The sequence below is a fragment of the Monodelphis domestica genome, chromosome 1 (assembly GCF_027887165.1).
Source record: "Monodelphis domestica isolate mMonDom1 chromosome 1, mMonDom1.pri, whole genome shotgun sequence".
Classification (NCBI taxonomy): domain Eukaryota; kingdom Metazoa; phylum Chordata; class Mammalia; order Didelphimorphia; family Didelphidae; genus Monodelphis; species Monodelphis domestica.
Genome location: NC_077227.1, coordinates 693,407,659 through 693,419,150, shown reverse-complemented (window position 1 = coordinate 693,419,150; position 11,492 = coordinate 693,407,659). Strand labels below are relative to the sequence as shown.

General features: G+C 45.8%; 1 protein-coding gene across 2 annotated transcripts in view; it reads right to left on the bottom strand.

The window, feature by feature from the left end:
* Positions 1–11,492, bottom strand: part of CA7 (carbonic anhydrase 7) — a 43,730-nt gene that overhangs the window by 20,143 nt on the left and 12,095 nt on the right. The window contains exon 1 of one of the 2 annotated variants that reach the window (XM_001364374.4): positions 1,588–1,897. The exons of the other annotated variant lie outside the window; for it this stretch is intronic. Within the exon in view, the coding sequence (XP_001364411.1) occupies positions 1,588–1,627 (40 nt within the window). The 5' untranslated portion in view covers positions 1,628–1,897. Of the gene's footprint in view, positions 1–1,587; positions 1,898–11,492 lie in introns of those variants that run through there. 2 annotated transcript variants of the gene reach the window in all.

Below are 11,492 nucleotides of genomic sequence, written 5' to 3'. Positions count from 1 at the left end.
GGATTCAGATCAGATGCGTATGACTCAGATTCTCACAGCTCCTGCCTCTCTGTTTATTTTTAAATCCCCTTTTTTTTGGCCTGCTGTAAATCCTCTCCCAGGAAAGGAGCTCCTTGGAGGAGGCTCCCCTCCCGGAGGGGGCAGAGCTGACTAGGGCTCTGGGCCGCCCTGCCCCACGATGGGGGCTGGTGACTCTATAGGGGTACCTGTTGTGCCGTTGGGAGGGAAATGGAAGGCGAAGAATGTCAGCCAGAACTCCCACTCCCTGGGTACCAGGGAAGCTGAGTGGAAACATACCCACACTGGGCCTAGATCAGGTGAAATCAACATGCTCTCAGGCAGTAGCCCTTCCGCCTCCACTCAGCATCCTCTTGGTCCACCTTTACTTTTGTCCTTGTCTCACCCCGGTTCTCTAGCAGTCTTTTTTCCTTCTCTCCCCTACTAAATCTATCTGGCCTCTATCCCTTTCCCTCCAAGTCTTTCTAGCCCTTTCTCTTTGCAGACAAAAGTAGAATTAAGGCCATCTCCACACACACCCCACCCCCAGGGAAAAAAGCGGAAGCCTTGCCATACTTTCCACTGAAGATGTCGGCACCACAGGTTCCTTCCTAGTTTAAAAATGACCCATTCCCACACTCTGGCTCACACTCTCCATCTTCCTCTTTTGTCTCCTCTCCCCCAGCCCCTGACTGAACCCCTAAACCTCTTCCCCCCACAAAGGGACCCTCTCGCACACTAGGGAGACGCTGCCTTCCACCAAGGGCATCATCCTCTCTTTCTCCCATGACCCTTCTTCTCCAGAAAGGTGCCCAGTCAACCTGCGCTCCTCCCAATGAGTGCTCGATCCCAGAGATCGAGGGGCCAATTCAGCTTAGGGCTCTTGCAGACTGGGGTCCCCCCTCCCCATTCTGCTCCGTGAGGCACCGCAGTGAGGGGGGAAGAGGGGAGAGGAGAGGTTCTCCGTTGGACTGAGGCTAGGGTTCGGGAAGAGATTGGTGTAACTCAGACTTTGTACCCATTGTCCTGATCCTCTTGGGAAACGGGGTTTAGGGTCACAGGAACACAAAACGTGCCTTAGAGCTTTGAGAGTATCCAGCCCAACCTTCTTGCTCTAAAATCCGGCAAACTGAGACCACAGAAGGAAACTGACTGGCCCAAGGTCACACTGAGGAGGTAGAGAAGAATTCTGGGTCCGGGCCAAAAAGCAGTGGGAGTGGATTTGGGGGCTAGAGGGACCGACTGGATCCCATCTGAGAGTGGGGTACAGAGTGGAGATGGAAGATCCGAGGGTCCGGGACGAGAGGGAAGGCACTGGGTTCCAGACCCAGCCAGGAAAGAGTTGGTCTCTAAGCGTGCCTGGGGGAGGGAGCCCGCAGAGATCCGGGAGGTGAAAGGCTCTGGGGCATGAGCTTGGGAAGCGGAGGCGGAGATTCCCGGGGCTCCGTTAGAATCCAATTCCCGCGGAAGGTGGGAGGTCCCGTGTCCCGCCGGGAAGCAGGAGCCCAGGTTCACACGCGGGATTTAGGGGGAGAGGATCCAAGGGGCCAGGGGCCTACGTCTCGGGGCGGGGGTGCGTGTCTGTCCTACCGTCCTCCTGGCCGTAGCCCCAGCCGTGGTGGCCGGTCATCCCGCTGCCGCCGCAGTTGCCGCTGCGCACCTGTCTCAGCTACAGCTCGGGCTCCCGGACTTGCACTGCGCGGTGCCGGCCGCCGAGCCCGAGCTTAAAGCCTCTGGCGCTTTGGCTGCGGGTGGAGATCCTTGGGGACCCGCCTCCCGCACGCAGCCTGCCCCACCCCCTCTCTCCTCCCACCCGACGGGACCCAGGGCCGGGGCTGTGGAGTTGGAAAGAGAACGGGACGGGGACTGGGGAAGGGGCTGAGCCAGGCCGGCGCGGCTTATTCTTCCTGGATTGGGGGGCCAGGAGCGGTGGGCAAACGGACGGGTGGAGGGAAGAGGCGGTAAACAACTGCCGGTATGGCATGATTTCAGTAACTCTAGGCAGGTTTTCTCCTCCAAAAAATAATCTCTCTCTCTCTCTCTCTCACACACACACACACACACACACGCACGCAAAGATCCCAGAAACCTGAGGGCTAAAATTTGACCATTAGAGATTCCTTTATTGGGTTGAATCCCAAGGCTTTTTAGATCCCAGAATTCCATAATAAAATAAACGCATACCTAGGAATGGTGACACTTTAAGCCTGACTGAGAGCAAAGTTCCCCCTGTGGGGAAATGGGGCACAGGGCAGATGCCAGAGACGAAGAATCTTATTAAATGTATGGGGAGGGGGCACAGCTAGGTGGCTCACTGGACTGGAGACAGGCTTAGAGATAAAGATTCTGGATTCAAATCTGTCCTTAGACACTTCCTACCTGGGCGACCCTGGGAAAGTCACTTGACCCCCATTTCCTAGATCTTACCACTTTTCTGCCTCAGAACCAATACACAATATTGATTCTGAGATGGAAGGAAAGGTTTGGGGTTTGTTTGTTTGTTTATGTAAATGGAGAGCCCTGGAAATAATTTCACTGGCTTTCATTTTGGGGAAAATGGAAAATTCTGGGAAATGTCAGATCCAGACTCCATTCCTCAGGGTTCCCCAGAAGGGCAAACCCTTGAGCTGCTGGGGAGGGGGTTGGGACCAAAAGAAATGCTTGGGGGGGGGGGGCTGTGAACACAGGCTCTTCTATTCTCTGCTAGGTGTTACATGCTAAGGGGAAGTTGTCCTTGGGTACATGTGAGTACACAGTTGAATAAAGTGAGTCTCAGGAGACAAGTCTGGGTTTGCTTATGATGAAGAAAGGAATGAGCCACAAATAAGCCATTTGGAATCCGAATTTTAAAGCTGGAAGAATAGAGTGCACAGAATGTCATAGCCAGCAGGGACCTTAAGCATTTTGAATGTTAGAAGTATTCTTGGAGAAAATGTTATCCAACCATTTCGTTTTACAAATGGGAAAACTGAGGCTTGAAGAGGCACAGTAACTTTGCCAAGATGATGCAATGAGCCTTAGGCTAGACCAGAACTCATGCTTCTCTGTAGGGGAGGGACAATTTTCTATCCTTTTATTTTATTTGCTATCTTTAAGAGGAATAATATGAAGATCTGCTCTTTCTGCATAGTCTTAGGGATCCAGAAAGAGAAAAATCTGAATGTTAGGAAGGGCGCAGAAAGATGAGTTGTAGAGGCTCTTAGCAGAGAATAAACGCTAAGAGGGCAAGGACAGGAGCATACTCATCTTTGTTTTATTGCCCCTATTCAGCATAGGACTGACTCCAGGAAGAACAGGAGCTTAATAAATATTTTGTCAGTCAATAAACATTTATTAATAAGCACCAGGCACTGTGCTAAATGGAGGGAGCTGGTGTGGAATGGAAACAAGGGATCCAAAAAGAGGTAAAAGACAGTCCCTGCCCTCAAGCCACCATCTAATGGAAGAGACAGCAAGCAAATAATTTGTTTAATTGAACTGAATTGAGAAGCTAGCAAAAATGAAGGTATCCAGAGTAACCCACTCTTCATTTGTTGTTTGGTTGTTTTTCAATTGTCTCACTCTTCCTGATCCCAGATGGAACTTTCTTGGCAGAGATAGAGGGGTTTGTCTTTTCTAGTTCATTTTACAGCAGAGAAATTGAGGCAAACAGAGTTAAATGATTTGTCCAAGGACACACAACTACTAAGTAAATGTCTATGACTAGATTTGAATTCAGGTCTTCCTGTTTCCAAGTTCTATCCATAGGGCCACCCAGCTGCCCTGCCCCAGGAGGGTAAATTGGTGCAAATTAGGGTAAGAAAACAGAATTATTTAAATAAAGGTAGAGAAGTGGGTAAAGTTCCAAACTGTGGCCAATGTTAAAGGATCATAGAATTTTCAAACTAGAATGGACCTTAGAGATCATGGTAGAGTAGATAAGGTAATATATGTGGAATCAAAAGATCTAGCTGGGTTCAAGTTCTAACAGTCTGATTTACTTATCCTGTGACCTTTGGCAAGTCATATAACTTCCTTGGGCCTCAGTTTCCTTATTTGGAAAATGGAGGGGAAGGAAGGAAGGAAGGAAGGAAGGAAGGAAGGAAGGAAGGAAGGAAGGAAGGAAGGAAGGAAGGAAGGAAGGAAGGAAGGAAGGAAGGGAGTCTTGCTGATTTTCTAATTGCCTGGCTTTGAGTACTTTTTACCGAACCAGGCTGCCTCAGAGACTGAGCAGGTTCTTAGAGGTGAGGTAGGGTTGTAGCAAGAGGGTGTGTGTGGAAAAAGTAGGATACAGGCCATTTCTATACTATGTAACCAAGGTAAAGAGTTTGCTACAGACAGAAAAATGTCCTCTTGCATAGATAAGAGTGCCAGGCCTGAATTGAGGAAGACTCATCTTCCAGAGTTCAAATCTGGCTTCAGCCACTAGCTTTGTGACCCTGGTCTCCTCACCCTCTTGGCCTCAATTTCTTCTTCTGTAAAATGAGAGGAGAAGGAAATGGCAACCAAACTAAATATTTCTGTCAAGACCCCAAATGGTGACACAGAGTCAGACACCACTGAAAAACCAGAATAACCTCAACTTCCATTCAGTCTCAGAAGATTACAATCCAGCCCCACCACCCAGTTTTTGGGGGCAAGAAATTCACCCTGCAGCCAGTGTTTGTGCCTCGGTGGCCTCAGAAAAAAGAGAGAGGAAGAGAGTCAAGTCTTCAGGCTCTTTGAATTATGGAACAAGGTCTAATTATCATTCCTTTAAGCCTCCTCTGCCAATAATAGCCCGAGGGAAAAGGTCTCTGGCTTTGCTTTAAATCAGTGAAATCTGGGGATTAATAGAAAAAGATGGTGCCCCAGATCTATTTGGATCTGATTAGAAGCCGGGCACTTAGAAAGTAAAGGATTCTTCCAGTTGCGAAAGGTCTGGCTCTTTAATGGAGGAATTTGACCCTTGGCTGGTCACGGCTAGACCTGGGCACCTCCATATTTCGGGGCGGACCTCCAAGTAGTTAGAGCTAAGAAGAGATCCTTCCTGCTGGAAGCCTGCTCTTCCCCTCCCCGAGGACCCCTCTCTTTCCTCATGGTCCCACTCCTCCTTCAGCTCTTCTTTTGCTTCTCACCCTGCCCGGCCCCACCCCCCTCCTCTTCCTGGGTCACTCTGCCATACTATTGAACCCATAAATCTAGAGTACAAAGACCACTTCCCGGGGGACAGCTCTGATGGTCCGATTAGAGGAAGGGGGTGGTGAAATTCTAAACGCTGAGGATCCTGAAATCAAGAAGTAAGAAATGGCCTCAAAGGTCATCCATTCCAGTGTCGGCACCAACGTCCCTTCTACATCATTCCTGACAGCTAGAAAAATATTAAGCTGGGAACCCAGGAGTCCTAGCTTCTAGCCCTGTCTCTGATGTTTGCCTATGGAGGGATCCTCTGCACTCAGGTTCCTCAGCCAACAGAGAAGTCATAAACAATTCAGGTCTCATTAACCTCACTGGGCTGATTCGAAGAAGGAAGGAGATAATTCCTGTGAAATTTTTTTAACAAGCAGCCCATGGGGGGCCGGTGGGTGGCTCGGTGGATGGAGAGTCAGGCCTAGAGAAAGGAAGTCCAGGGTTCAAATTTGACCTCAGACACTTCCTAGCTGTGTGACCCTGGGCAAGTCACTCAAACCCCACTGTACACTCTTCTGCCGCAGAACTAATATATATTGGTAAGGCAAGAATTAAAAAAAAAAACAACATCCCATAGGAGAGACTTTTTTTTTTTAAATCTTTAACTTCCAGCTTAGAATCAATACTGTGTGTTGGTTCTAAGGTAGAAGAGCAGGAAGGGCTAGGTATGGAGTTAAGTGACTTGCCCAGAGTCACACAGCTATGACAGATTTGAACCTAGGACCTCCCATCTCTAGGCCTGGCTCTCAATCTACTGTGCTACCCAGCTGCCCCCTGTTTGTTTGTTTTTAACGAGCTGGAGAAAGAAATGGCAAACCATTCCCCAAAAGAAAGAAAACCCCAAATGGGGTGATGAAGAGTTGGACCCCAGTGAAATGTCTAAACAAAAATGTTGCCAAAGCTCTTCCTAACATGGCCCTTCTTCACTTTCCAGTCTTCATTACACCTTACATACCCAGATCCTAATCTACCTTGGGGTCCATTGGCCTAGTCTCCCTGGCTGTTTCTCCCATGCAACACTATTTCCAGTGAGTGTGGTTGGTTGGTTGGTTTTGTTAAGGGTTTTTAAAAAAAGGTTTTAGAATTCAGCCAAACAGGGTTAAGTGACTTGCCCAGGGTCACACCACTAGGGAGTGTCTGAGGTCCCACATTCCACAAGAAGCTTTTCCCATTCCTTTCTAGCTTATCTCCAGGTGATTCTAACTATTTGTTTTTACATAGTTGTTGGCCTGTTTTCTCCCCTGTTAGATGATGATCTCCTGGAGGGCAGAGTTTTTTCCTTGCATCCCCAGCTCTTGGCACAGTTCCTGGCACACTGTAAGTGCTTCATAAGGGATAGTTTATGGATCAAGTGGCTGAATTCTTCTCTGGGAGCTCCTACAGAGATCCAACCACAGCCCTGGCTTAAAAACATAATAATATACCTTATAAATGGGAAGGATGACTCCAGCAGTGATGGATGTCGTGTGGAATCCATCCTATAGATGCATAGGCAGATTAATAGAGATGGACAGAATTCCATCGATATTATGTAAAGAAGTAGCCAGGGCATTAAAAGTTAGTCAGGGAAAATAACTGGGCCTCATTAAATAACTGGCTGGGGAGGACTCTTGGGGATCCATGTCTTTTTTTTTGCACCCCTTCCTTTCTGTTTGAGGCCACTGGGATGAGGTGACTGGCCCAGGGCCTCCCCTCTCCAGGCCTCGAGCTCTATCCACAGAGCTGCCCTTTTGGGGATCCATTTCAAGATGTGTGCAAGATGCCCTGGATCTGGTGGAGACCTTGTGATGGCCCAATGGGGGCAGGGAAGTAGGGAGTAGCTGGGCTCCCTTCCCCTAGGGCTAGGCTTCAGTTTTACTCTCCTGATTAATAATCTTTACCTGGAGATGAAAAGCCAGTTCTGGACAAGTCAGTGAAAGGAACCAGGAGCTCCCTGCTCTGCTTGAGGGGAAAATAAATCCCTGAAAGCTTCCTCTTTTCCTCAGGCTACTGATCTTTTGGCTAAACCAGTTGGGAATATTGTCTCTATTGTGGTTCATTCCTGCTCAAGCCTTCTGGATCCCAATTGGGATCTTCCTAGGAGAGATACTGGAATGGTTGGCCATTTCCTTCTCCAGCTCCTTTGACAGAGGAGGACACTGAGGCAAGAGAGTGAAAAGTGACTTGCCCAGGGTCACACAGCCAGATGTGAACTCAGGAAGAGGAGCCTTCCTTAACTCCAGACCTGGCACTCTATCCATTGTGCTATCCGGCTGCCTTATGTGGTCTCTAGAAAGATTCCAGGCTTGAAACCAAAAGAGTACGATGGAGTCCCCTCTTCTCTTGCCAAAGAGATGGCTCTTTAGCCAAGGACTCTAGCTGCAGCCAGAAGTTCGGAGCAGAGGAAGACTCCACATGGATGGGTCCAGTAGAAAAGCAGGCAGCAACCAGAGACCCCAGAGAAGCATCCGAAGGAGAGAAAATGTGCAGTAAAGACAATTTCTCTCAAAGAGAAGCTATACATCTGTCTGGTAGAGACCAAGTGGCTGAGGAAAGTAGTGGGGAGCCGGAAGAACTCCATGGCCCTGGAGCTCCAGAGGCAAGAGCTGCTCTTCCAGTGGTTTATCTTGGCCCCTCGTGTTCCCTAGGTGCAGTGCTCGAAACATGTATTCCCTAGGCTTGTTCATTCTTCTCCCAAATGGCCAGCCTATGGCTGGGTTTCCTTTTTGTACTGTTCTGCAGACAGAATGTAGTTTCTCCCTCCCCCACCTGCCTGCCCTCCAAGAGATTAGGAGCTCCTTGAGAAAAGGGTTTGTTTTGATTTCAGTTTGTATCTCTGGATGGTGCCAGACACCTAAAAAAGTTCCTTGTGAGTGAATAGAGCCAAGATTGGGAAGGGATTGCTAAAAAAAACCCCAAACCTTATGATTAATATTGTCTTGAGCCTAACTTGATGTTGTCAGAGATTGGCTGAACTCCCGAGATGCTCCTGGGTAAGCAAGGAACACCAGGATCTTACCCCAAAGCAATTGTTTTGGGTTCCCTAAGTTTGAATGTTTATGCTTACTGATCTACATCTCAATGGAGCTTGCCTGGAAGCTGCCCTCTCCCCAAAATTGCTTTAACTGCCCCCTGGGCTTCAGTTCTTTTGCTGAAACTCTTCTTTGAAGTCTGATAGGAGGTCAACAAACTCCCCCCCACCCCCATGGAGGAGTAGCCTTCTTCCAGCAGAAAACAATAGGTTGTGAGGTGGTTTGATGGGAAACTAGGACCTCTCACAGCTAAAATAAAATAATTTACCATCTATAATAATATAATAATAATAGTTATAATGAATATGTAATAAAGAGTTGAGTTTTATCTGATAGGTTGTTTGGCCATCATTTTTGAAAATTATGAAATGTTACTTGTTAATAGTATATAATCAAGTGACATCTTTGAGCTAATTCTGTAACAACTAACCTTGGATTTTAAAGATTTTATTTTTGCCTTAAAGGTTAATAGTCTTAGGCTGGGGGATTTTAGCCATCGTTTTTCTGGGGTTTTGGGGGAACCACCATGTATCTACTGTATGTAATGTTAAGGTCCAGGATTTCACCCACCACCATGGAAGTCCACGAACAATGCAAACTGGCAGAGAAAGGCCATTTATTGAACTGATGCGCATCAGTGGGAACCTCTATCATCAGAGTTCCGAGTTGCTTCTGACAGGCTGGGCTTTTTATACTTTTCTGTAGGTACCTTACCATCCTTGGAATTTTGCCTGCACGTATGGCCCTTATCTGCTTCCTACTATTCTTGGAGCTTTGACAATTCTATATTGTTGGGGTCCCCCTGACCTGTAGTTTGACATATTTGTTGGGGTCCTCCTGGCCTTTATCTGGTATCTACTGCAGCTGGCGGTTTGGCATATTTATGGTTCTGACAAGTTTCTCAAGGCTGACCAGCTCATTAGGCCTTCCTGCTAGGATTTGGCATATTTACCGTTCTAACAGGTCAGCTTGTTAGGCCCTCAAGTTTGGCCATTTTCCGGCCTCCCTCAGTGTGAAATTCTAGGACGGGATTCTTCCTCATTTCTAAGGGACTGATTTCTGCTGCAAGGATGAATTTAAACTAGAAAGGAAACATCAGATAAGGCTTCATCTGTGCCTATATGTGCACATTGTTAAGTATTATTGCAACAGGAGAAAAACAATAAAGCCTCATCCTAAACTATACTTAGTGAACTCTGGTAATTTGATGTGAAGTCTCCTGGGATTTTAATTTTGATATCATTCTGAGTTTTGATTTTAGCTACGATCATCTGAATTGTCATTCAGTCAGTCATACCATCCAAGGGAAATTGCATGTGCTGCTCAAAGGAAATGCATCCATAGGTGGATGTCTGTGCCTGGATAAGTTGAGAGGATAATCTTGTAAAGAAGAAGGTAGGATCTTCTTGACTCAGTTTTCCCATTGTGGCATTTCCTTTCTGAATAGGAAATATTCCCACCTAGTTCATTCTGAACCTGGTCAGGGATACCCTGTGAATAATATTAAACTTTGCTGCATAACTAGCCATTAACTCTGACTTTTGCCTGGAATCAAATAGAACTAAGGGAGTTTCCCCCATAATGCTTATGTTGACGGTCTGTGTGCCCTTGAAGGGGGCAGTTTTGATATTCTTTTAAATATATCCTTTCTTTTTCCTTTCATAACAAACTTCTACCATCAGGGCAGGTGAGCAATAGTTTTTGTGATTGCATGACCACGGCTCTAAGTTAATAGATTTATACTAAAATCTCTCTGACTTACCATCATACTAACTGAGAAGGAAAAATCTTACGGTTTATAATCTGAATTTGTGTTTAACTTCCTATCCTAAACAACTAGGTACCTGGATTGTTAGGCTTACCGTCCCTTTGCTAATTGCTAGATATCCATGTCTAGGTTTAGGACTTTAAATATATCTTTCTTCCAGGACGTACTTTCAGGAGAAGATAAAGATGTAAATGTTTTCCATTTTAATGGAATAGTAAGCTTCATTTTGAGAAAGAAACAGAATCCGACTGCCACTAACTTGATTTATGAAACCCCAGAATGACCCTTCTCTCAGAAACTTGCCTTCAAGAAACCCCCTTATTGAACCCTGGGCCAGATTGAGCCATAAACCCTCAAGCTCCCCTCAAGCACTCTCAATCAAATTCTCAGTACTCTTTTTTGACTTCTTAGCTTCTCTTATAGTATCTAGGAAATTCTCAGGGATTCTTGCCTCTGGCTACATCCTCTTTCCTAAGCTTCTATGTAACCAGTCAGTTGTTGGTTCTACTTCCTAAGGTATAAATATAACCCCAAGTTCTTTAATGAGGTGCAAACTCCCATTATTGGTGCCTTTCCTTGGCAGTAGGCTCTGTGCAGTGGCCAGTGAGCATTGTTTCCCTTGATCTGATTAAAGATGTTTTATTATAACTACTTAGGTAGTTCTGTGTTTTTTCTGGTTGACAACTGTTTTCTCTAAGAACTAGGATACATATACTATTATCTTCCAAATGTTTCTAATGGGATATACAGGCCTTGAGTTTATTTTAGTAATAAATTTTCAAAACTGGATTAAGAATTTGACATATAAAATTATGGTAATAATGGAAAATAAAATTTTAAATCATCTTTTATCTTGTTTTGAAGTTTCTGATAATATTTTTTCTTAAACTCTTACCTTCCTGTGTATTGATTCCAAGGCAGAAGAGTGGTAAGGACTAGGTGATGGGGGTTAAGTGGCTTGCCCAGGTCACACAGCTAGGAAGTATCTGAGCTCAAATTAGAATCCAGGACCCCCTGTCTCTAGGTCTGGCTCTCAATCCACCAAGCCACCCAGCTGCCTCCAAGTTTCTGATAATATTAAGAGATGGAAAGGCTCATTTTGCAAGTCAAGATCTTCATGAATCCCTTTCAGAGTGTAAAAATTAAAATTACTGTCAAATAATAAAAATGTTATACTTTAAGGGATTTATTAATGATCATTAGAAATCAAGGAATAAAGAGGATACAAAATAAAGACCACGTGCCCAGGGCTATTTAGCCCATTTAAAATCCCCCTGCTTAGATTACCACTGCCACCAAGCTTGATGTCATCATGCCAAAAGGACCCAAGAGGACCACCAACTCAAAAATCCTCTGTCTACAGGAAGTATGTAATGACAGGAAGTCAGTGGGCTCCCAGGAAATGTAGTTCTTTTTTAGGGTAACAGATTTTCAATTATACAAGAGTCTTCCTTCACACCTAAGGGGGGGATTGTCCATATCCAATAGAGGGTTCTAAGTAAAGTTAAAAAGAGAAAGTGTTGTGTAAAAACAGAAATTCTCTAAACTTTCAGGTGAATTTTGAGTTT